Below are 26,922 nucleotides of genomic sequence, written 5' to 3' on the forward strand. Positions count from 1 at the left end.
CTCAGGCTGAGTTTTATTATAGCACTCACAGCACTAAAGCATGCCAGTGGAAAACGCATAAGTCAGCTTCGCTATGTAAGATGAAACTATTCCACGATGTCACGTGAACAAAAGGTTACTATAGTAACAAATATCAAAGAATTCATAGACTTGCTTATCAAATTCCTTAGGAAATAAAATGTGATCATCTAAAATATACTTGTAATTAATGGTGTTCCTTTAAATTATTGAGCCCTGATATCAACTGTACTTGTCTACTCCATTTCGTGTGACAACATAAGTCATAATACATTTGTTTCAGGGTAAAATTGGATAAAGATGCTATATCATTTTCACAGTCTAAGTGTTTAATATTGCATCTCATATCTCTCCTTTGCATAAGATTCTCAGCATCTCCAGGGAAAACAGTAATTGTGATAAATACAGACTGGGATATGACATGTCACAGCACTGGATCATAAAAATCCATATGTTAATATTCTTGTTTCATGGCCTCCCTTTGTTGTTTGTAAAATTGCCAATAATAGATGTGTCACAGTGTAACTGATATTTATATTCATATTTAAACACATTGTTACATTTTTTCAAGGGATTTATTCCTGGCTAATGCTTTGATATTAAAATTAGGAGTTATATTGTTTTTTAAAATAAAAGCACAGTCTAACAATTCGTCCATTGCAATAAATTCAACTTGCATCTTATGCAAATTTTTAATGGTTGGATCATTTTATTTCTCCACAAGTTATTTATTTTCAGTCTTAAATTTTTAACCTTTTCTTGAAAACATTTTTTCACATAATATATCATGATTTCAGTTTCTTCAAGCTTTTCACCCTCTCCCGTTCCACCCAGATCCATTCCCATTTGTCTCTCATTAGAGAAAAAACAGGCTTATAAGAAATAACAAAAAAAAAGTCAAATATAACAAAACTACACATCAGAATTGGACAAAACAAACAGAAGGCAAATACTTAATCGTAACTACTTAAGTAGTTCTTTTTCTTCCCTTCAGTCTTATCTCAAAGTTAATCTTAGATCAATTATTTATATTTACAGAACCTATTTATGAAGCTCAGAGAGTAAGACGATTTTAAAAGAAAACAGATCATGATGAATTTTTCTAAATCTCATTAACACAGATGCATGGCAATGTTCATCTTCTTGCCACTTCAGAAACTTCTCATAGCTTTCCTGGTACATAATAGTTTTACTCAACTTTAACACAAAATATTATATAATATTATTAGGCCACAGGATAAGCTTTAACTCCCAGAGCAGTACTGTTCTCATTGTTCAACATATTTGAATATGTAAATAACAGGTCAAAATCTCACAATACAATATAAGATGAATGATGCAACCCTCATTTGATTTGGAATCAAACACTCAATGACAGAGGGCTCAAAGAACAACAATATGGTAATTCTTATTAATTTGGAGTGACTTAGACAAAAATTGTACATACTGTTTTAGTTAGATATTAAACATACATTCATGTAAGAAGAAATATCTAGGATTTTTCTAAATGAATAAGACTCATATGTTTATTAAGTTTTTATTAGATAACAGAATCTAAAATATACAGTTTCTACTTTCAACTAGGGCCTAAACTCAATAATTAGTCAGGATTTTAAAATATAAATAATTTACATGAATTTGATTTAACTTTGGTACATCTAAGCTAGCTTCATACACCCTAAGAAAATAGAAGCTGTCATTAAAAACCTTGCAGGAAAAAAAAAGGCCCAGCCAGATGGTTTTATTGTAGAATACTAACAGATTCAAGTAAGAGCTAATACCAATACTCCTCAAACTATTCCACGAAACAGAAACAGAAAGAACGCTACCTACTTCATCTTCTGAAGACATACTTACTCTGATACCTAAACCATACAAAGACTCAACAAAGAAAGAGAACTTCAGACTAATTCTGCTTATGAATATCGATGCAAAAATACTCAATAAAATTCTCACAAAATGAACCCAAGAATGCATTGAAACAATCATTCACCAGGATCACATACATGCAGGGATGCAGGGATGGTTCAGTGTACTAACATCCATCAACATAATCCACTATATAAACAAGCTCAAAGAGAAAACATCACATGATCATCTCATTAGATGCTGAAAAGCTTTTGACAAAATACAACACACCCCATCCTACCACCCTGCTAAAAGTCTTGGAATGATCAGGAATTCTTGGCATATACCTAAACATAATAAAAGCAATATATGGCAAACCAAAAGCCAACATCAAATTAGATGGAAAGAAACTTGAAGCAATTTTACTAAAATCAGGGAAAAGACAAGGCTGCCCACTCTCTACCTAACTATTCAATATAGTAAACTTGATGTTCTAGCTACCAGAGATTTCTTATAGCTGATAAGCAACTTTAGTAAGGTAGATGGATATAAAATTAAGTCAAGCAAATCAGTTGATTTCCTGACATGTCGGATTAAAAAGGCCTAACAGGCTTATACCAGCTTGTTTAGTTTACTTCAGTTTCTTAAATTGATTTAATTTTCACAATGGGTGTGATTTTGAGTTTTGTGGTTATATTATTTCTTTGGGAGAGAGTGCAAGATACAAGCTTTTCTGCTTACAGACTAAAGAACACATTCTTTTGGGAGACAGGTTTTGTCTGTGTTTATTTTAAAAAAGTGGTTAGGCTCCAGACCCATTCCAGAGTTATATTGATTAGATTTCCTAGAGGGAGACCTCCTGAAAAACTAGATTCAAGAGAATCAAACAAAATATATCTTGATGATACTAAACATTTTGTTTTGAGATTTATATATTGCAGAATGTACAGCTTTGGCGAAGCTCATCATCAGAATGCTGAACTAGCCTGCTTGCATTCCTGATCTCAGGGACTTTCAGCTGGGTCCAGTCAAAACAGGCACCAGGCCACAACTCCCCCATTTTCCCTACCATCATGAAGGATATCTCAACGCCCACATACAGCTTAAAGAAATTATTGAAGAGTTACTGCCCAATACCCTAAACTTTGGGAGGCTGAAAGTGGTTATTCTAAGGTTGTCTTTCTAGAGAATTTAGAAATGGCCATAATTTAACAGGGAGGGATTAGCTCAAATTGATTGTACAGCCATAAACTCACTTGGTGGAAATCTTTATATTTGTTACTAAGCTAAAGTTATAACTTTTGACATTGGTAAAAAATGTATTTGATACAAGTTTAAGATTTTCTTTAGTATGAATTTCTCATCGATTTAAAATTGAAATGAATATTGTTATTCTCATATATAGGCATTGTGCCTATATAACACATGTAAGTATACAAGGCTTATATATCCATTCTTTTACTGCTATTAGAAAACTAATCTGAGATGATTAAACATGTAAGCTAAGGGCTAGATAGTAAATTCATGGCTCTAAGTTTATTGTTAGAATGTTTTCAAGATAATTTATTAAGGTAATTAACGAACAACAGCCCAGATTACTTATATAGTTAAATGGTTTTCAAAAACATCAGAAATCCACAAAATGTGACATTTATAGTTACTTATCTTTGTAGAGACATGTCTGCTCCTAATAGCTCCTCTTTGGTGAAATAAGGAAGAAATTGAATGTCTCTACCTCCAGATGAGGTAATAAATACATTGTGCCTAGGTAGCCACTGGACAGAAATTGCCTATTTCATCTACAGACAAAATATCATTCAGAAAAGGACACAAAAGTTGCAGAAGAGTCAACTGATAATCTCTCCTGAGCCAGAATGGTCAGTCATTTGTAATTCTGCATTTTAAAGTCTATCAGATGATCTCAGACTGGAAGGGTGAACACTTGCTTTCACGTGTTACTAACAGGTAGACACTTGTCTTTTCAACCTGTTCCTTAGCTCAGGAAGCCATGTTAGGTTTCCTATATTTTCAGATAATATTGGTCATTCTTAGATTTCTGAAGGGGTTGAAACTAGATATAGTCTCATTGCCTACCAAGGCTGTTTAACTTAGAGAATAGACATTTAATTAGACGGTTGTCAGATAATATACAAGTTAGCTAGGACATAACATAGATTTTAAGCCTGTCTTAAGCTAGAATAGATAACTAAATATTCTGTTTAACTGATAAAATGTTGGACAGCATCTAGGTGTATTTTATGCTTTATAAATTCCAAATGATAATAGTTGTGCTCAGCCTTAATTTAAGAGAAAAGTTTTTTTTAATTAGACAGGAGTGAAGTGTAGGTTGATGTCTTTATGCAGGTGAAGGCAGATACAAGATAAAACGAGGCCTATCATTGGATGAGTAGGAAGAGAGGCAGAAACAGAAGTTTTAGAAGGAGAAGGAGAAGCAGAAGAGGAGGAGAGGCAACATGGAGGCAGACATAAAAGATCTATCGAAATACATCTCCACATAGATAAAGGTTGTTATGAATATTTCTTAAGGTATGGATTTCTATAGGTCAATTTATCTTGTCTAGTTGGGCAGTTTACATCTTTATCAATTGGTTTTGAGTTTATCATGTGGTTGTATTGTGGATTGAGAATTTAACATATAAATCTGATTGAAAATTTATAGTTTATTGAGTCATGATTTCAGTGGGTAGTTGGGAGTTTATACTTTAACTACCAGGGGTCACTGGTTGGGAGTGTGGACAAAGTCTGTGGCAGAGAGCCATGACAGGCCAGCCTCACGCTGGACTTGTGAGGCCCTGATTTTACCAGGTAGCTGGAACCAGAGTGTTTAAGGCTAGCAGAGAGCCTCCAGGAAAGATACTAACCAGAGATAAATTATGGTTACTTCCATATGGACCTTTGGTGCCAAAACTAACTCTAGGGACTACTATGCAAGGTGCCAAGCTGGAATTGATTGTGGAGTTTGAGATTGTTTGGGGGCAATGTGGAGCCCTGAGATAAAAGTACCCTGCAGTGCCATGTGGCCCTACGGATGCTGGAGTTAGCATGGGACAAAAGGTATGGCCATTTTTTATTATTTACTGCAAAAACAATCCTTTATACAAATGATAAGTGGGCTGAAAAAGAAATTAGGGAGATAACACCATTCATAATAGCCACAAGTGATACAAAATATCTTGGTGTAATTCTAACCAAGCAAGTGAAATATCTTTATGGCAAGAACTTCAAGTCTCTGAAGAAAGAAATTGAAGAAGATCTCAGATGATGGAAAGATCTCCCATGTTCATGTATTGGTAGGATTAACATAGTGAAAATAGCCGTTTACCAATATTTGGCAATTTACCAAGAGTTGGCAATCTACAAATTTAATGCAATCCCCATCAAAATTCAAACACAGTTCTCCATAGACATGGAAAGAGCAATTCTCAACTTCATATGGAAAAAAGAAAGAAAGAAAGAAAGAAAGAAAGAAAGAAAGAGAAGAAAAGAAAGAAACAGAGAGAAAGAAACAGAGAGAGAGAGAAAGGAAGGAAGGAAGGAAGGAAGGAAGGAAGGAAGGAAAGAAGGAAGGAAGGAAGGAAGGAAGGAAGGAAGGAAGGAAGGAAGGAAGGAAGAAACAAAAACTACCATAGCTCAAACAATTCTCAACAGTAAAAGAACTTCTGGGAATTCACCATCTCTGAACTCAAGCTACACTACAGAGCAATAGTGATAAAAACTGTATGCAGGCAGGTAGATCAGTGGAATAGTATTGAAGGCCCAGAAATAAATCCACACACCTATGTATACGTGCTCTTTGATGGAGAAGCTAAAACATACAGTAGAAAAGGGAAGCATCGTCAACAAATGGTGCTGGTTTAACTGGCAGTCTGCATAAGGAAGAATGCAAGTTGACCCATATTTTTCTCCTTGTACAAGTCTCAAGTTAAATAAGAAACACCATGAGCGGAAGAAATCACCCTCCTCTCTGTGGTACCCAGCCCTGTGGAAGAGCACAGTGGTTGGTTATCCAATATCAAATGGCCATCCCTTAAAACAGACATACAAATAATATAGATACAGCATTTCATACTTATGTATGTCAAAAATTAGTGAAAAAGTATTGAATTTGAGAGGTGGTACAGAGGAGAAATTGGGAGGGCTTTAAGGAAGAAAAGGGAGAGCAGAAATGATGTAATTGTATCAGTAATGTAATCTAAACAGTGATTCTAAAGCTGTTGGACTCCACTCATTTGGCAAACCTCTCTCCCCAAAATGTTTAGAATACAATTCATAACAGTAGCAGAATTACTGTTATGAAACAGCAATGAAAATAATTTTATGAGTTTGGGAGTCATGACTGCATGAGGAACTATATTAAAGTGTTTCAGCATTTGGAAGGTTGAGAATCACATATCTAAAAATTCAGAAATATACTTTGAAAAATCCATTTTAATTCACAGTTTGAAGGTGTCCATATATGGATGGCAACTTTTCTCTGTCACATTTGACATTTTGAACCTATGAAGCTGAATGAAAATTATGTTTGGGATGAGTATGGCTGACCATACAGTGATGACTGGGGAAAAAATTGAGATATATATAGAGAGGCCAAGAAACCAAAATTATGGTGAAGATTTTTTTCTTCCTTCTGCTGTTCTACTGGGCCTTACTCCCTAAAGGATACATCGTCACCTTTCAATAATGTCATAGTTTGGTGACTGAAACTTTTGTGCAGTAGCTCTGGGGAAACTTTTTATACCCAGCCATGATATTTTCTGAGTAATACTTCCTCTAAAAGATTTCCACAAGTTTCACTTACAAATTTATAGGTCCTTAAAACTAAATTTCATTAGGTGTTTTTAACATTATTTCAGAGTTGTTAAATTGGTAAATTATTACTTTTTAAACATATAATCTATGAATTCCCCTGAAGTCTAACATCATTATTAGTTCCACTCAATAAACCCAGTAGTGAGTTCTCCATTCTGAGTTATTAAGCAACAAAGAGCATCTGACTTAATGAAGGATCATTTGTCCTTCCAGGAAATGCTTTGTTTGCTTGCATTATGGTTCTGTTTTTAGCTCCTGCTAGAATCTCCCATCTTCTAAATTCTTCATTGTTCTACTAAAACCTCAGTCATTGGCTTTTGGTCTTATCTCAAGCTCTGGTTATATTTGATAAGTTTTCCCATTCTTATTATTGTAAGATATAAATTATTATTGCTTAGAATTTATGAAATTTACATATGTTAGCATGAATGGACTAAAATGCATCAAGAAAGATTTCAATACAAAGTTGCCAAATGAAAGAACATATTAGCTCCCTTGTTTAGGGTATTTATAGTAAGTAAAAGCATAAAAGTATTTCATTATTATGAAGTCTACCATGCCTATGAGCCTCTCATAGGTACACAATTCAGAGGCCATAGTTATTCAACACTGAGTCTCAGGCTTTTGTCTCCGTGATTATGTCCCATTTATTTCTCTCTGGTTATCTGTTAAAAAAATCATGCATTTTTCTGCACCAGTATAAATCTATAAAGTGAACTGTGTTGATACATTTATCTCTATTTTACAGATGACTGAAGAAGAGTAAATAAAAGATCAAATACTAGAAGTTAGGCAGAACAACTTTCTCCACAGCTTATAACAAGGTGCTTTACTAGTGATAAATATAATATGGCATTTCATTAAATTATTTCCTCTAAAATATATAACAATGACCCTGTTAAATTTAAAGTAAAAAGCAGCATTTAATTTTAATATAGCTTAACTTTTTACTTTACAACATTGTTTTCTAAATGTTGCAAAGAGAAAAACCCCAAATAACTGCTATAGACTCCTTCCCTGTTTCTCTTATCTTTATAGACTATTTCTGTTTAGAAACCCACAAGTTTAAAAACCTCACAAAGCACAGGATTTTAATTACAGACTTTCTAAAACTGCACGTGACAACTGTAAATTAAGCAATATACTTTTTAGCATAATAGAATGACATGATCTAACTGGGATTGAACAGTAACAGATCATGTCTGTCACGTTCAGAGCTGTTTAGAATATCAGAAGCTTTTATGATTTGTTTATGGTTTTCGTGAGAATGTAAAGGAAAATGATTAAATGTATATAAATGCTATATAAAGTTGTGTCTTAGTTTGTGTCAAATTCAGGTGCTTCAGCCACTGTACAGGGAAGATCAGGTTTGCATTTGTTCAAGAAGACAGAAAAGATGAGGAATCATAGCTCTATTAACTCCTGTAAAATATAATATTGTTTTAGACTTGCAAATGGAATGACTACCTGGAGGGCTCTATCTTTCAGGAGCCAGACTAATTTGTATTAAGCAACATGAACAGTTACACAACAGAAATAAATGAGAAACACCAGAGAAAAAATACATGTCAAAATCTCCACGCAGCAAGAATCAAAACAAACTGAATTGAATGAAGCTGCACTGTAAAATCAACTTGAATTGTTTATTTTTTGACCCTTGAGTCAACCTGTGATTAATTTTTCATGTGTCTACACTTCAGATTCTCTGAGCTTAGCATTTCACATTATCATTGCTTGAAGTGTTTCTAGAACATTTCTCATCTAATTGTGAAATTGCCTTCTTAATTTCTCACCATAATTATTATAAAGTAAGTGAATGAGGCATCTAGAAAATAGAATAACAACAGAATGATAAATAAAAAAATATAGAGAGAAGAGTTGAAGAGATGGTTCAGTGGTTAAGAGGACTTGCTGTTTTCCCAGAGGACCCTGATTTAATTCCCAGCATCTATAAAGAAGTTACAAATATACAGAATTTTGGTTTCTCTATTACTGAGTATCAGGCATACAAGTTGTGCACAGCTTTTCTGCAGTCACCCGTACACACATTCATTTAGAGAGAAACACATACTCCCATTAACAACAATAGCAGAACCTACATTAAGAGTATATTCTCTACAAGTGTCTCCTTTAGGGTGTTGTGCTAAACAATCCATCACTTTCAACTCTACTTCTCTCTGGGTAAATGTAGACCTATATGAATAGTAAATAATACCTAGGAAAACTGGAGTGATAATTAGCATTGTCTCATTAGAATTTCTAGCCAATTAGAGTTTGAAGTCTTTAGTTAGCATTTCACGTTTGGCATCTGTGTCCTGTCTCAATCTCTTGGGATCTTTAACAAGTGTTGTAAATCCTTGCTTTTATTTTCACTGTTTTAAGAAGAACAAGAATCCATCCACCTCAGTAGGCTTTGTAAGATTGACTTAGTTAAAAGACACGATATGTGCAGTGGAAGACCCACATGATGATGAAAGAAGGATTAGTAGTTCTTGTAATTATTTTTAGTTTCTACTTGACGAAACAATTTAGTATTCCATAACGATTACATCTTTATAGAAACTACTTCTCCATCGTGTATTGTGTATTATTTAATAACAATGTAGAGGAGTAACATAAACTGGAACGTAGACGAGGCAAACAATCTTGTAGGGGTTACCACTTTCATGTCCTGAACCTGGAGTCCTCGGTGTATAAAAATTCCTGACACTTAGTACTCTTTTACATATATCTGTTTTCTTCATTCGCTCCTCTAGCTCAGCCTTATAAAGGATAAATAAACATTAGCCTTAAGAGTTGCTTATCAATTACTCATTTCTCATGAAGATTTTGAAACTGTTTAAGAGTTCATTTTATTTAAAATTAAGTGTAGCTTCTGTAGATTTAGGGAAGCATTTTCTCCTGATTAAGTTCTTCCTCAATATTTTCCCTCATTGATAATGAAGACAAGTTACTTCTAAAATTTAGGTGTTATATAAATCACTCTATAATAACTTTCTTAATAATTAACTTTTCTTTGTGTTAAAATTTCTAGTTGCAATATTTATTACATTATATGTTTTGAACTTGCCTTTATTTATAATTAGCATAACATTATGAATGTCTCCATGACAATGAAATTCAACTGATACTCGAAGAAAATATTTTTTTAGACATGTCTTCAACTGTGCTTTCATATTTGTTTGTTTCCAACAGAAATAAAGAGTGAGAATAGTAATAATATAAATAAATACAATTTATTAAGTGGTATCATAATCATCAGTGTGAATCCCTTTTATTAGGTGATCCAGGATACTTTTTTCAACTATTACAAAAACTTAGAACAAATTCCAGGTCACCACATCTTCTACATTTTATAAATAGGATTCAGTCTATGTTTGTCTTGAAAATGAATGTCTAAACCTCTGTAATCCCCTTAAAACACAAAATAAAATATTGGTGGTTCATCTAAGCTAAAGCATAAGTGCAGTAAAGTAATGTCTAACGTTTGACTTTGATATCCCCTTCAGTTTATTTTTAAATATTAACTATTATTTGCATATGATATTTAAATACATATTCATTGACTAAGACTATCAAATTATCTTAAGTATGAATATTGCAAATAATCTAAATCTAAATGTTGATTCCACTATCCCCTTCCATCACTAAATACATTGTAACTTAGGTAGTAAGGATTCTGCTCTACCTTTTCATTTGTATTCAAATTCAGAATTATTATGTTAATTTTCAGCTGAGCACTTTATAATTGTAACGTGATGCTAAGAGTCAAGGCACCCACTTTGAAAAGAATACCAAACACTGATGTGCTAGAAATGGCATAAATTTTTGCAAAATTTTGAATAGAATAAAAGAAATCAAGATTGAAGCAGAAACATATTTTTGCTAAATCAGGATGATTAAAATTGTAAATTTATGAAACTATCCATTTAAGATAAATTTAGTCTATTTCTGTAACTCAGTAATAGGGTGAAAATTATTTTACACAAAACATTTCAAGAGTATGCCTGGGTGCTGTATTTCTCCATCTTCCTCAGTGACAAAGTGATGATGATCGTATTTAAAATTCAGTATGATATACAAATGCAGAGTAGACTGGACTGGGTTGAGAATGAGGCAGGAAACTAGTTACAAACAACTCCAGGCAAGCTCAGAGGAGTGAATGTTTTGAAGACGAGAGATTCACATAAAAGCTGTGAGGACAGAATCAGGACAATTTGACAACTAAGTGCCTGTGAGAGATAAAGGGGAGGGAATGAGAGTTGTTTTAAATCATTTGCAATTGGGAAAGGAGGAAGATACTGCTCTTATCGGAAGGTGTGACAAATTCTGTTTTCGAAGATAACATTAAAAATAGTTTTTAATACTACAGTGGAAATATTCAACATGGAGATGGAGATATCAGAAAAGAGAACATTAATTTAAGGTACTTTAAAGACAGTAGTTATATGAATTGGCAGCTATGGATGTAAACAAGGGAAACCTTTCTGAAAGCTTAAATTAAAAAGTCATCTCTATCCCCAACCCAGGAATAAAAATATCGCCTCAGAACTGCATTAGGACACAGGACCTAAAGTCATTAGTGTTCTCCCAGATTCTAACTTGGGAACTTCCTGATTTGATCTTTTGTCTTTTTTTATTAAATCAACACAAAATTATCACTGTGGAAAGTAAAAAGAACCGAGTTACTGTGTCGTTTTAGCTCTTTAGTCTTGTAATTTGCCCCTCAGTTGCTTGACCCCAGTTCTATGTTTGTTCTCTCATTCTTTCTCTTCTCTTCTGTGTTTGTGTATTTTAGTTTGTATATATGTTCAAAAGTGTATATGTGTGTGTGTTCTAGTCTGTGCACATGTTTGTATGTGTACAGGTATGAGTTTGTATGCAGTAGGACAAAGGAGAGTTTTGTGTGTCTTCAAGCTTGTCTACCTTTTGGGAGCACGTCTGTCAGATATTTTCATTTAATGAATCTCTCTCTTTTGTAAATAGCTTACTGTATTTTAATATCAAACTTGTAGGAACAGCACAAAAGACAGAGAATATTACACACATATACTTGTATGAAAAGTACAATGAATGGATGGAATCTACTGTATGATAAAAAATGCTTGCAAGCACCATTTGGTTGCCATCAATAAGAAATAGAATTATACTTCTTTAAAAGAATGCTGACATTGTCCAGAAAACCTGAAAACTGATTGATTTATAATTATCGTAGAGTTGGATTGTTGAAGACTGGTACTGTGGCACTCTGAAGTTAGACTATCGGATGTCACTGACCTGATTCCAAACTCCTCTTCAACTTCTGGTATAAGAAAATCCTCAGGATTCAAAACAGATGTGCGCATCCAGAGTATGCTGTTGATGTTTTGCGGGAGTGAGGCCTATCTGGATAGCCTTTGTGAAGATATCAATATGTGTGCTATCCATGCTGATGTGTGGCCCATGTGTAACAACTGGGCCAAAAGGTATCCAGCTAGCATGCTGCATACATGGAGAAAGTGCTTAAGAGTCCACTCTGAGGACAAATATTTCATTCTTAAAAAGAAAAAAATCCATCCTCTCCGTGTTATCAGTAGTTCTGATTTAGGGATTTCTTTTTCCTCACTGCGATCAAAACTTATGATTGTGAGTGGTAACACAGGGGACACAAATCAGATGTTGGCAGTACTTCCGTTCAAGTGGGAATTTTAAATATAATGTGATATGTGAAGCGTTAACGTAAGCAAGGTGTATGTCTTTCTTAAACAATGGTTAGAAATACTTTTCTATGACTAAATTATAATCATCCTAAAAATTATCATTTTTGCTATTTGTAACACCTTGTACATGCAAACATGGACACAGTGTAAACTGCATACAAATTCCATGCAGAGTTGTACAGAAATGGGTGTGAGGGGATGGAAATAAATGGTTAGTGCCGAACAGTAAAGAAGAAGGAAGAAGGATCACTAAATGAAGCACAGAAATATGCCTGTATGATGAAAGGGCAGCAGGTGTGCAGCATGGCTCACAGCCAAGATTCTCAACCCTGTGTTTCTTCTTCTCTTATGTCTGAGCTTTGCATCCTCTGTAACAGAACCCCAGTTATTCTTGACTTATCTTATTATTAATCATTATAGAGGTGATTGGTACCATACAGTGTTATTTTGGTCATGAAATGTAGTGATCTGCCCCTGATCATTTAACATCTTATTGTTTCCTTCCAAGTTATGTCCCTGTATTTTCTTAAGCATAAAATGTGTAGCTCAAAATAAGTTTTTTCCTTCTACTAAAATATACTGTTCTCATCCCTGCTTCCATAACTTTCGTTACCCTAACCTTTTGTGTCTACACTTTATTGTCTGTGCATATCTTGTCCGTCTTCAAGAACCATTTCATGATCAATGCTGTTCAGGACCTCGTCATCACTGAAGGGACCCTAACCAGCTGGAGCATGGGAAACGTGTATCTGGCAGGCCTTGTGGTCCTGCCCATGCTGTCTGCCTTGCAAAGAACCACTAGATTGAATTCTTAAAGCTAGCTTGGTTTGGCTGCCGTAATTAACATACCCAATTAAAATTAAACATCTGAACATGGGTTTCTCCCCTTTACCTTTATAAACTACCATTTTTCTGTCATCACACCCATCTCCTCTCTATTCAGAGGCAGTCCTCTGTCCCCCATCCTAGACAAATAACCTTGGCCCTCGTCCCTTGGTCTCTTCCCCTTCTCCCTGGTCCTCTATTTTCTATCTCTGTTGCTTATTCCCTGCTCTTTGTGCTCATGGTGTAAATAAATCGTCTTTGTGCTGACAGCATAGTCTTGAGGTGCCCTGAGATGATACCAATTCTTTCAGCAATAACCAATACTGCCTATGTCCTACTATTAGAGTTACACACTGCTATAAATTGCCTTAACTACTCATTCTTAAAAGCGCACTTTGTGTTCTGTTTCATACATGCATAATGCTTATAAATGTATAAACATAAGCTCATAAGCATATATTTTGTTGGATTATGACTGTGTTTCTTATTGTTCACCAACCTGCCAGAAAAATCATGTGAGTAACATCATTAATTCCTTGGCTGCCTTTGTTGGGGACAAGGAAGTAGGATAAGGGTTGAGGCGATTGACGCAATGGTTTGTCTTTCGCTTGCATATGCACAGTATTCTATAAATGAATACATCTTCAGAAAATAGTTGCAAAACTTACTTGAGCTAAAACACGGGAAGGAATTTTTAATGCTGTTACACCTAAGTGTAAAACTAGAGAATAAGAATCTGGATCCAAAATTTAAATAAGCTAGAGTTAGCATTTAGGAAAATAAGGGGGAATTGTTTGTTTTGTTTTGCTTTTGCGTTATGTTCCTTCACACTTGGAACGGAAGAGCTCTGTGGCTGTTAGTAAAGCACACTAGGCGAGAGGGATATTCCAGCCCACACAGGGCTCTAGATATTATAGATTTCTCCTAGAAATAATAATGTAAAACACATCAATTTTATTTTCATTCTACTCTATTATACATATTTGGGCTCTTTCAAATTGATTAATGCTTGGAAACATTAAGCCAAAATTTTGTTCTTTCAAGGCAATCTTTTATGTATTAACCGAATGTATCTCACCACAACATTGTATCTCATATATATCTTAGACACAAACATAACTCACCTATAAAATGAAAGAAAACTAATAAATCCAACCCCAGAGTTAATACTACATATTTTTTAGAATATTTAATTTTCACATAATTCTATGAAGGCATGTACTATTTTCCAAAATTCTATAAATATTACTTCATGGTTTATTTTATCCATTTCTCAATTTTACCAAACCCCAAAATTTATCAAATCAAATGTAACAGAACTAAAGCACTTTAATCCATAAAAGAATGTGCACGGAAGATACTCTAACCATCATGCAAACACAGACATGCAGGAACCTAAGTCTTTAAAGAGGGATTTACTTATATTTGTAGAAATGCGTAGAAACACACTAAGCATAAGGAAAGTAGCACCATTCAAAGGACAACAGGATGCTGAGCGAAAACAAAACCATCACGCATCATGCAGAAAGAAGTAGACCTCACCTTTGACTTTACTTTTTGAAGCAGCCGCTGGTACCAAGGAAAGGTTGCACAAGAAGAAGAAAGAGACACGTTAGCTGTGAGACAGACCTTAGGTAAAAAATTAAAAGATCTTCTTATATCATTAGTCACATTTGTGAAAGACTATATAATATGAGAAAGAGACTTGATGTTATATGTTGTTAGTATAGGATTCTTGAATTATTGCTAGGGAAAAAAAGTAGCCTAATGGAAAGTCTAAGCATAAGTCACCGAATTCCTTTTAAGGATCAAATAACTTTATTTCTATGTTCTTTCCTAAATGCTACATTTTAATTATAATTATTCTATTGAATATGCATAAATGGCTTGAGTATATTTCATACTATTTATCAACAAGTACAATATTCATCAAGTCTAATTCACAAGAGATTCTGGAACACTTTGGTTTCTTGTCCATGCTGTGTAGATGTGGAAACTTGAATTTATACAACTCTAATTACCTTATTAAGTAACCACACTTCAAGAACACAAGTTATTCTTTTATTCTCAGAATATGTGACTTCTTTGCAACAGACAGCTCATTACAGAAAGCAACTGGTCACAATGTTGAGAATAAAGTATAGGGCATTCAACCTCAGCCATTAGGGCCACAGCACAACCACATTAAGGTTCAGGAAATATTTCAGAAGAGGGGACACTGCAGGAGTCAGAAGAGGAAGACTCCATAAATGACAGGAGCTTCATAAGATGATAATTCAATAGTAGGGCTACAAACCTGAATAAGTGTAACAGCATAAACTTGCTAAGATGGGAGGGGAAATCACATGGGTCACAGCCAGAGAAAAGAACTATGGATAGCTAAGGACTGGTAAGGTTAGCAAAAACAGGGATGAGGAAAAAGGCTCACAGGCTCCTAATTGGTTGGCCATTTGAGGTGGAAGTAGGTGAGGGAGGCTCATAGGAGTGGGTAGGAGGGGGAAGAGAAGTGGGGAAACTATATTTTCATTTCGAAGTTAAAATTTGTTCTAAGATGCTCCACTATGGTGAAGGGACTCAGGCATGAGCTAACCTGATAGCATGCACTCTACAACAGAGCTCAGACCAACCTATGCAAGTCATCTGGGCAGCCGGTTATCTACATAACTGTGAAACTTGAAATGCCATTCCTTTACCTGTGAGCTGTGAATCAGAAGTGGATATTCAAAGAGGGTGGGTGCATTTTTGCTTTGATTAGTGTTAAAAGAAGTAGTCCTTTCTCTAGTTTGGAAATACACAGTCTCCAGTTGAGGGGATGGACCTTTAGTGGGTTTTACGTCTTTGACACCACAGAGGAGATACAATGTAGTAACATTTTACTTACATAGGACAAATTTCTAGCTTTATTTTCAAAGAAAAAATGACTAGTAAAGGTAAATTTGAGTATAGAAAGGTAGGGCTCTAGCATTTCTCTTTTTCATTAATTAATTTATTTATTCACTTTACATCCTTAGCTCAGCTCCCTTTCCCAGTCCTTACTCCACAGGTCCCCTACCCCATCCCCTCTCCTCTTCACATCTGAGGAAGGGAGGTTCCCCTGGTTATCAATCCATCCTGGAACCCTAAGTCTCTGAAGTATTTGGTAGATCATATCCCACTGGGGCCAGGGAAGACAGCCCAGTCAGGAGAACAGGATCCACATGCAGGTATCAGATAAGGGTAAGCCCTCCCTCTAGTTGTGGACCCATATGAAGCCTGAGCTGTACATCTACTACATTTGTGTATGAGGTGAAGGGTCCAGCCCTTGTATGCTATTTGGCTGGTGGTCCCATCTCTGGGAGCCCCCAAGGGTTCAAGTTAGTTGACTCTGTTGGTCTTCTTACAGAATCCCTGTCCTTTCTAGGTTCCTCAATCCTACCCCAACTCTTCCACAAGGCTTCCCTGGCCTAATCTTTGGCTGTGGGTTTCTTACGTCAGTTTCGATCAGCTACTTGGTGGAGCCTCTCATGCCTGGCTGCTAGTATTTTTTTACTAGTTGCTTTTGAATAACAAACCAGATTTTAACTCTGGTTGAATTTTAGTGAATTTTAGAAATATGATAACTAAGGGATATTACCATCTTCTAGTAGCTCACTTTTATTGAAAATTATACTCTCTCATGTTATTCTAAAGTTTTGCCAAACTTTCAAATGGAACATTCCGATATATCAATACAGCAATTTGTTTATGAGAAGAGAATTTTTATGTAAAGTTCAAATTCGTCACCTGGGCATGAATTCAAATAATATGGTATGCTCAACACACAAAGTATTGAGAAAATAGCATTTACTTTGCAAGAGGAACAAACAAGTTGTTATAAAAAATAATAATACTTTTACTAAAATTAAGAAACTAAACCTTATAAAAGGCAGAAAGGATTTAATTCTTAGTTTCTTGGAAAAGTACTAAAATTAAATAGAAAGGAAAACAAATGTCTGTTTTTCTGGGTGTAGGCAGCTAACACTAGACCAGCCTGGTTAGTATAATTGGGAAGAGGCCAGACTACCAGGCTTGTTAGCCCAATTACAATTCTCTGCATTTTCAATAAAAGAAGCCAAGACGACAGCAGTACTGTCATAAATGTCATGTTCAATACTTGTAAGATTTTCCACTGTCAGCACAGTCCAATTATAAGTCAATTGTAAAGTGCACGTTGTACACCACCCAAAAGAGACAGAAATTACGTTAAAATGCAATTTTAGTTGTGCATAGTTAAAATAAAAAGAAAGAATTAAAGGTGTTTTGACCACAGAAAAGTTTTAGATATGCCAGGGAAGTCCCTTACTTCTGTAAAAAAGTAGCGAGTTATAATTCTACCAATTCTGTTGTTCACAGTCATTGTTATATAAGACTCTGTATGTTGTATTTGTAAATTAAAGTTATACCACGGGAAACATGCATAGAATTTTTAGAATAATATGAACAAAATATCTTCCTATATGAGTCCAGAAAAAATTATTAAGAAAAGTTATACTAATTGGGGAGGCTAAATCCTCCAACTTATAATAATTCTAACATAAATATTAAGTTATTGTGTTATCAATTTGTTTTATTATTCCCATTGAAAGAAGCACTTGGTTAGTTCCTTGGACAAGGCATTATCGATTACTTAAGGAATTGGTGATTCTAAAACAGATCACTAAAATGATATTTCAGGACTTATGAAGGAAAGAATAGACAGAATAGAAAATTTTGCATCTTTTTATTTGGAATGCATAACTGTATTTATTGTATTCTTCCATTTATAGCATTCTCATTTCTGGCATGTTTTACTAGTGATATAGGGATAGTGCTAATTGATTTAGGGATGCACTGAGGTCATCTGTTAAAGTTATTAAGGTAACTAAATAAGTGGGAATAGTCTGAGTATTGTTCATTAAGAGCCGTTGGTAGAGAACTGTTGATTCTTCTACTCTAATCTAATGAGCTTGTTACTGAAATATTTTGATAGGTTTTGCCTTGCATTTTAAATTCTTCCTTCCATGTTTAAATTAGTATCCATGGAAGACTGTTTATTAAAAAAGAAGTGCTGAGGTTAGACTTTGCGATATCTAAGGAGACATATTTTCTGAATCTATTCATCCCCAATATAATCATATCAGCGGAAATTAAATAAAAATCATTGCTATTGGTAAATCCTGTACAATAAAATGTTTAGGAATACTACTTTATGATATAGATGACAGATTATAAAGATAAGTAATGATGATAGTGATATTAACTCTCAAAGAAACACAATAAGAGTGGAATTTCCAAAGATCTACAAGAAGAGAAGAAGGAAAAGACTTTGGGTCTGCCATAAAATTTTCAGGCACAAATTCACAACCAATATGCTACATGGACTTTCGGATAATTTTTTTCAATAGTATATTTATTTTTATTCACTTAAAACCCTGATTGTAGGCTGTCCTTTCTTGCTTCCTCTCTCCCAGTCCGTCTCTGACAAGTCCTTTATTGCTCCCCCCTTCTCCTCAGAGAAGTGGAAGCACATCCCTCCTTGGGTACCACCTCATCTTGGGACTTCTAGTCTCAGCGTGGATTCTCCTGGTGAGGCCCAACCAGGCAGTCCAGGTACGGGAGGGGATCCAATGGGCACAGGAGAGTCAGAGTGCCCTTGCTCCATTGTTTGGAGACCCACACGAAGAACAAGTTGCTCATCTGCTACAAATGTGTAGCCTAGGTCCAGCCTCTACATGCTGCTTGGTTGCTAGTTCCGTCTCTGTGAGGCTCTCTGCATCCAGGGTAGTTGTCTCTGTAGGTTTTCTTTTGGTATCCTTGACCCCTCCAGCTCTTTCAATTCTATACCCCACGCTTTCCCGATCAGATAAATTTTAAACCACTAAGTCAAAATGCTTTTATGATGTAACTCACTACTCTTATTCTATAGCCAGTCACTTTTATTTAATTAAAAAAAAAACTATAGTAAAACATAGTGATGCATACTTGTAATCTCTGTACTCAAGTAGGTTAGGCTTGCCATGAGTCTGCTCTTACCTACATAGCAAGACCCTGTCTTGAAGGAATGACGTATTTGTACACCAGACTGCCATAAAGAAGAATAACCCCAGGAAATACCTTCACACTACAGGAGATAGAGAGACTGTGGAGTTTGATGTTATTGAAGGAGAAAAGGATGCAGAGGCAGCAAATATTATAGGCCCTGGTGGAGTTCAAGGGAGTCAATATGCAGCAGGTACTAACCATTATAGTCGCTATTCATGATCTTTTACGCAATTACCAGAATAGTGAGAGTGGGGAAAAGAATGAGGGATCAGAAAGCGCTCCTGAGGGCCAGGCCCAACAATGTTGACCCTATCACAGGCGATCTTACTACATGCGGAGACCCTATGGACCACAGTATTTCAATCCCTGTGCAAGGAGAAGTGATAGAAGGTGCGGACTACCAAGGGTACAGGAGAGCAAGGTGGACCAGTGAGACAGAATACGTATTGGGGTTACAAACCACATTCTGCAGGGGTCCTCCACACCAAAGACAGCCTAGAGAGGATGGCAATGAAGAGGACAGAGAAAATCAAGGAGATGAGACTTAAGGTCAGCAGCCACCTCAAAGTCGGTTTCGACACAGACGCCCGGAGAACCCTAAGGCCACAGATGGCAAAGAAAGAAGATCCAGCAGGTGAGAATTCCTCCGCTCCCGAGGCTGAGCAGGGCGGGGCTGAGTAAATGCTGGCTTCCATCTCACCATCATCCAAGAAGAAGAAATGAATATGAAATTCCGGCAGTAAGAAAGGAACAAAGATCGGAGTTGAAGACTTTAAGTGCTTGCCTTTTTACCCGTTGACCAGATCCACCAGAACTATCTGCATTATCTATGCAGCGTGGAGTTTTATTATTTTTACCTAAAGATGTCTCTTTTTGGTAATGACAAACATTTTTAAGGTAAAAAAAAAGCCTGGTTTTTCTCAATACACCTTTAACAATTTTTAAATTTTTTCATATCTGGTCAAGTTGAGATTTTTTTTTAGAACTTCATTTTTAATTTGTAATAAAGTTTACAACTTATTTTTTTCAAAAAAAAACACTCAATAAACTGCAAGCACCTGTTAATAAAGGTTTTAAACAATAATAAAAAGAAAATTACGACAAAGAAGGAAAGTACAGATTTGGGAAAAGGAAGTACTACTACATGTAATTTATGCACCGCAAAAGCCAGTAACAACTTCACTCTCTCAACGTATTAAAATCCTAACTGTATTAGATAGCCACCTTTCTTGTTCCTTATTTTGTTCTCCCTCTTCCCTCTAATTTTCAGTTAGAGAATCAGTGTGTCCTATGGTAAATGTGTAAAGCCGCTGGTAAGCTTTTGACAAATATCACCATCGATGCTTGCGATATCGTCCCGAATCCTACATTGAAGCATACTGTGTTGGCGCAATGAAGGCTTAGAGAAAAATTGGTTTACAAAAGAGCAATGTTTCTAATAAAAAAACAGATGCACAGAAGACAAAGAATTATAGGTGGGTTCTTGGGAGAGGAATTGGTTTTGAAGAAAGTACAACTAGAATGAAAGAGATATGACGCTAAGGACCACGTACTGACTAGGCCAATTGTGTTCAGTAAATAATCATGGAAGAAATGTGAAGTCAATGTTCCCTAGCTTCTAATTACTAGAGTTAATGAGTTAATTCTGTAGAATCTGGGCAACAAAGGTTCATGGTTAGGAATAAGTAAAAGGACTCTGTTTTATTTGCCTTTGTGTGGTTTCAGATAACCCATTTATACCCAGGATACCAAAAGGTAATCATTTTATCAGGCAGAGTCAAGGTCCTCAGTGTACAAGCATACATTCACAAGTTTCCCAATTCTTCCCAAGGACGTGACTGAGCAAGGTCAAAGGTGACATCCAGATTATTACCCAAGAGCCACAGCTACTTGGTTGAGTTCTGTCATTTCACTAATTAGGGTCATGATCCCTTGAAACTGAAACAAAGAACTCAGGAACGGGGGACACAGGTAACTGAGTATTTACTAAAATTTCCTGATCCACAGAGCACTTACCCCACCCCCATTTATTATCATTCCTTTCCAGAATGCAAATGGAAGTTTCACTTAAAAAGTGACCGAGAGCTTTTGGGCTAATAATATCCACTTATCAGTGAGTAGGAAAAGGAATAACATTGGAAATGTAAATAAAAATGTACAATAAGAAAAGTGAAGGAGAAAGAATGTGACTTAGAAATTGGATAGTTTTCCAGACTATTTAATCAAGGTGCCTGGTGGTTTCTGTTGTAATAGATTATGACTAAGATTTAACAACACAGATGTACGGTGTTATCTGAAAGCTTAGCAAGTGACAGGCAAAGAAATCACATGACTAAATCAGATATAGATAGCTGAGAACTGAGCTATAGTAGGTAATTGTCTTATAGAGCACGTCAGTAGTATCATCTTCCCCATGTTCTTAAACTTCCTATTTGCAAACAATTTTATGTTAGTGTAGTTGGTAATGATATATATGATATACAATATTATGTAGTTATCAGCTACATTGTAGCTCAGTATGTTACATAATACTCTGTAAGTAGGAATTATTGTGCCTTAATCAATTTGACATCATACTGCTTATAACATGTTTATAGTATGTACTGTGTTTTAATAGGTATGGACAACACTTCATTAGAAATATGTTAGACCCTTAGGGATTCCCTATGTGTACATCTTCCCTCTGAAACATAATATATGATACAATAATACAATGAAGGTAACCTGATTGGATATCAAAACAAATAAATATATTAGGTAAACATACCAGAGTTTGGCCCTCCAGCTACATGAGATATTTGTGGTATAAAAGACATATAAATAAAATTGCTGATGAAAACGATGTAGATTTTCATGCCAAACATCATGATGGTCACCTTAAACAATGATTATGGTTGGGAATTCACTTGACTTTACAATTATTATCTTTATGTGGGTCATTACACTGTTACTGTAAATATGTGGAGTGAAAGAGCTTACTAACATCTATTCTTAGTTGGTAAAAACCCAACAGGGGACATTAATTGAGCCATGCAGAAATAACATGGGAACAGCCTTTGGCGACTCCTTTCAGAAAATCCGTTTGACAAAACTAAATTGCTGTACACCAGCTTTGGGGGAAATTTCTTTGGAATTTTATCACTAACCCAGGATGAATGTCTTCTAGGGAGAAGTTATTTCAAATAGTGTCCATTATTACAACTCCATTACAGAACACACAGGAGGTTGCAGAAACAGCTAAAAGCTCTTGTAATTACAAATGGCATGATTATAATGTAATTAACAGAGCCCGAGCATTTACATATGGAAGCAAATTAGGTCACAAATAACTTGAAGTAAGGTATTAGTAAAGTTGAAATAGGAGTTTTTCGTCTAAGGAGTGGTACAAATTATCTGGAATAAAAGCAATGCAAAACAATTATGAACACAAAGCAGCCATGATTCCTCATGGGGAAAAATGTCATGAACTGGATGTTTATATAATATTCAGATAACTTGAAATCAAAGTTAAAGAGTTAGTAATTGACAATAGACGTACATGACTAAAGAAAGGGACAAGACATTATTTGATCAGCACAAGTAAATTATATACAAATTGTCTCCTTTCACATTTCCAGGGCCTCTTCATGCTGCACACAGGTGAGAAGATTATATCCTGCTTTTCTGTGAGTCACTTCCATAACAGTTTTGGCTAATAAAACCATTATATCCATTTATGTACCACAACATACAGCATATAGAGCTTAAGTTTCTAATAAAGATAATTTTTTTCATGTAAGTCCTATATATGAATAATTCACACTCTCATAAAATACGTAAATGTAAAGTCTATAATTCATTGTTACACTTTTCTCCTGCTACCATTAAAGTGTTCCTTTCTACCTGGGGCTAAGTCTGTACATAGAATGATGCTAATAATGATATGTTTTGCTCTACATTTTCTGGCTATTATGAGATGATCACCCTACATGATCTAGAATCTGCATTCAAATGATAACAAGGCCAGAATAACTAATAATTTCATTAATCAAATAGAAAATGAATTCTTAAAATAAACAGGGGGTTGGGGATTTAGCTCAGTGGTAGAGCACTTGCCTAGGAAGCTCAAGGCCCTGGGTTCGGTCCCCAGCTCCGAAAAAAAGAACCAAAAAAATAAAAAATAAACAAGCTGCCTTTATAGATAATTTTCATATCCTAGAGTGTGTAAGATTAGGTTAACAAATTTCACAGGTAAATGGGTCATTTATTGCCTCTTTTTTAAGATTTCATGCCTCTGAATTAGTGAATAAGGATTCATAGGAACACTGAGATGAGAAACCACCAGTTCCAAACTATGCATGCAGAAATTGACACTGTAGAGCTACTAAAAAGTCTATTAGCAGTGCACTTAGAAGAGGTCCACAGGGCTCTTCAGTCTTAAATGGTCATCTTAGAAGGGAATGCCCTGTACACACACCCTTTGCTCTCCAGCAGCTATGTTCTGTTTCATCGGTCTTATGGATCAACAACATATCCAACAGCAGAAAAATTTGGTCTTCAATACCACTCTTTATAATTTTATAAGTCACTTTGTGTATATAAATTAACGTGAAATCTCAATAGTTTTCCAAAACAATAAATATGAAAGAAAAGAAGACAAAATAAACTCTCGGGATTTTCTTTCTTTCTTTTTTTTTTTTTTTTTTTTTTTTTTTTTGTCTGGAGTTGAGGACCGAACCCAGGGCCTTGTGCTTGCTAGTCAAACGCTCTACCACTGAGCTAAATCCCCAACCCCTACTCTCAGGATTTTCAAATCGTCAAACTGTGTCACAACTTAGGTAAGTTGTTTGCACTTGAATTTTACGTGAAGGCTAAAATTCTATCTGGGATCATTTCAGACAAATCAGGGAAACCTGTAACTACAAGATATTGCTAAGGATTATCTTGTCTAACTTCCTTCTCAGCATTGATTATCTAATACCGCATAATTGAAACTGGAGGGCAGGAAGAGCAATGCACCAGCATAGATGGCAACTGTTCATTAACTTTAAGGCTTAGAATATTGCTTAGAGGTTCATGTGAACAAATTATAAATGAGCACTCCACTCACTCGTTGAAAACCAAGTCTGAGCGAGACACCCACTGTGTCAGCCAAAAGACATTGCAAAACGTGTACAAGAAAGGTTTTCTTAGAAATCTAGTAGTGAAATTTCCACAGTGGGTCAAATGCAGAAATGAAGAATTGACTCTGAAATTCATAGCTCTTTGTCTGTACTGACTATGGCACAAAACATTGTTCTATGTAAGGGACACAAGTTGAGAGTGATGGAAGTTAATCTAGTGGCTTAGTTACATGCACTGCGGGATGCATGAACGATGCTCGTAGATTCTTTTCTTTTTCTTTTTTCACAGTTAATCATTCCTGTCATTTATATCTCAAATAATATCCCCCTTCCTAGTTAACCCCTTCAACCTCCCCCACCCCATCTGTCCTCTTTCCCCTCCCCTTTGCCACTATAACTGTGCTCCTTCTCCCACCCCACCTCTCCAGCATCCCCCTAAGCTGGTACATTAAACCTCCACAGAACCAAGGGCTTCCCCTCCCATTGATGTCAAGACAAGGCCGTCCTTGCTACATATGTGTGTGTGTGTATATATATGTGTGTGTGTGTGTGTGTGTGTGTGTAGCCATGGTTCACATCCTTAATAGTACTCCCAATATCAGAAACTTATAGCTAAAGACAAAACAAAACAAAACAAAACAAATTCACAAACAAGTATGAAACTAGATCGGTGTGACCAGTAGGGACTCACATTTTGGAAAATCAATTCCTGAGAATGACAATGCTCATTCGAAATCATAAGTGAGAGGAATCTTTTTGAACTTAAGCGATAGTGCAAGACAGGATTGAATGGAGAGTTCTGGGGTGCACTGCTTATTCGTTCTGTTATAAAGTTGGGATGGCAACTGCTTATTCTATACATACAGTCTGCCTGTGGAGCCTCACCCCACGGTGCCCTATTTTACTTTCCCACGCAGCCCATTGCACTCTGAAAGAAGAAATACTAAGTAGATTCAAGTTCCTAGGAGCTCCAGGGAAGACTTGCTGGCACAGGCATGTGATGCACTTCCCAGGCTGATGAGGACTTAACATTTAAACCAAGTGCTCCCGTGTAGGCAGGACTTAGAGCATACACTGAAGCTGGCAACACGACTGTGATTCTCTCCTCCTTAGAACCTCATAAGACCTCCTCTTCAAAGAGATTTATGAATAATGTGAAGTAAATAATTCATGGGCTTGCAGATGCCTGTCCAAATAGCCTCTTCTTTTTCAAGGTTTCCGTTTGTAGAACTGTGATCAAAAGCCTTCATCAGTCATGATAGTTGCATTTGTCCTCACTCCAAACAAACCGTATTTGCATGTGAATGTTTTTCATTGAAATGAGATATATAATATGCCAGCCAAAGCCTAAATAAAAGGCATTTTATGCCATTTAAATTCAGTCAAATTAAAGGCTGGATGCAACCTAAAAGGTCTACTCTCAGAACAGTAATTTGACACATCATAAATAAGAGCCGTGTTTGTTCGCATAGGTTCAGCACTTGTCAGGAAATTGTACACCGCCGCATTAACAAAGCACTGCCTCTTAGGCAGAGGCACACGAACAGGAGAGCCTCGTGTGTAAAGCAAGCAAACGCACAAACAGACATTGTGCAGCCGTTCAAAGTTGACATCTTTCACTGACATTTACAGAGGAGCACAGAAAACATTTTAACCTATTTCAGCGCTCAGAGAAATGGTCAAAAATGACTTTTGTTTCAAATGTAAACTGTGAATCAGGTTTAGAAGCAGGGTTGTGGATGCTTACATAGTTAAGAGTAGCTGCCTGTTAACTCACCAACTTAATTCCGGCTTCTGCAGAGTGAGAGTCAAGAACAGGGGCTGCTGTGGAGACGTTAGAAACTCAAACACTTGGGAAAATTGACGCACACCTCTCGAGAGCCATGTGCTTTAGAAATACCTTTTATTACTGAAGATCATAAACAGGTTTTTTTAACTGAAGTTTTAGTTCTTCTTCACTGAACTTAAATTGGTAACTGCACTGAGAGAGGGGGAGAATTCTGAGGATGCAGGAGCTGTATTAAACACTGATAAACAAGAACCGAATTGGTATTTTTTTTAAAGTTAACTGCACAGTTACTTTAAAAAGATTTGCTTGTCCTTTCTTTTTGCTTTTATTTGTTTGTGTGTTTGTTTGTTTGAGACAGTGTTTCTCAATGTAGCCCTGGCTGTCCTTGAACTTGCTCTGTAGACCATAGACCAGGCTGGCCTTGAACTCTGATATCCACCTGCCTCTGCCTCCAGAGTGCTCGGATTAAAGGTGTGTTCCTTAGATCCAGAGTTTTAAACGTAGGCCAATCTAATTAGTTTTCTTCAAATACTAGCTAATTATTTTTGGTCTTGTTTGTATTTTCAAGGAAGCAAACACTACAGTTTGCATTTTGACTAAGAAATATTTTGACGAAGGCTATGAAAGCTAAGTTTGCTTTTCTGCATCCACATCTTTTACACTATAGAGTTCAGAAGCTTCTAGCAAGAGACATGCTTGGCACGTCAGTGCCTGACATTAAAACATCTAGATAGGAAATGCCAACACCAAATTCCTTTTCACTAACTCACAT

The 26,922-nt window shown here is 35.8% G+C and overlaps 1 protein-coding gene and 1 pseudogene across 4 annotated transcripts in view; one reads left to right on the forward strand and one right to left on the reverse strand.

The window, feature by feature from the left end:
* Cadm2 (cell adhesion molecule 2) overlaps window positions 1-26,922 on the reverse strand; it is a 977,017-nt gene that overhangs the window by 306,325 nt on the left and 643,770 nt on the right. For 2 of the 4 annotated variants that reach the window (XM_087576479.1, XM_087576477.1), the window contains exon 2: window positions 14,763-14,789. The exons of the other annotated variants lie outside the window; for them this stretch is intronic. In XM_087576479.1, coding sequence (XP_087432605.1) covers window positions 14,763-14,789 — 27 coding nt within the window. The remainder of the gene's footprint in view (window positions 1-14,762; window positions 14,790-26,922) is intronic. 4 annotated transcript variants of the gene reach the window in all.
* LOC148002465 (Y-box-binding protein 1 pseudogene) lies at window positions 18,436-19,940 on the forward strand (annotated as a pseudogene).

The sequence above is a fragment of the Rattus norvegicus genome, chromosome 11, assembly GCF_021556685.1.
Source record: "Rattus norvegicus strain SHRSP/BbbUtx chromosome 11, alternate assembly SHRSP_T2T, whole genome shotgun sequence".
Lineage (NCBI taxonomy): Eukaryota > Metazoa > Chordata > Mammalia > Rodentia > Muridae > Rattus > Rattus norvegicus.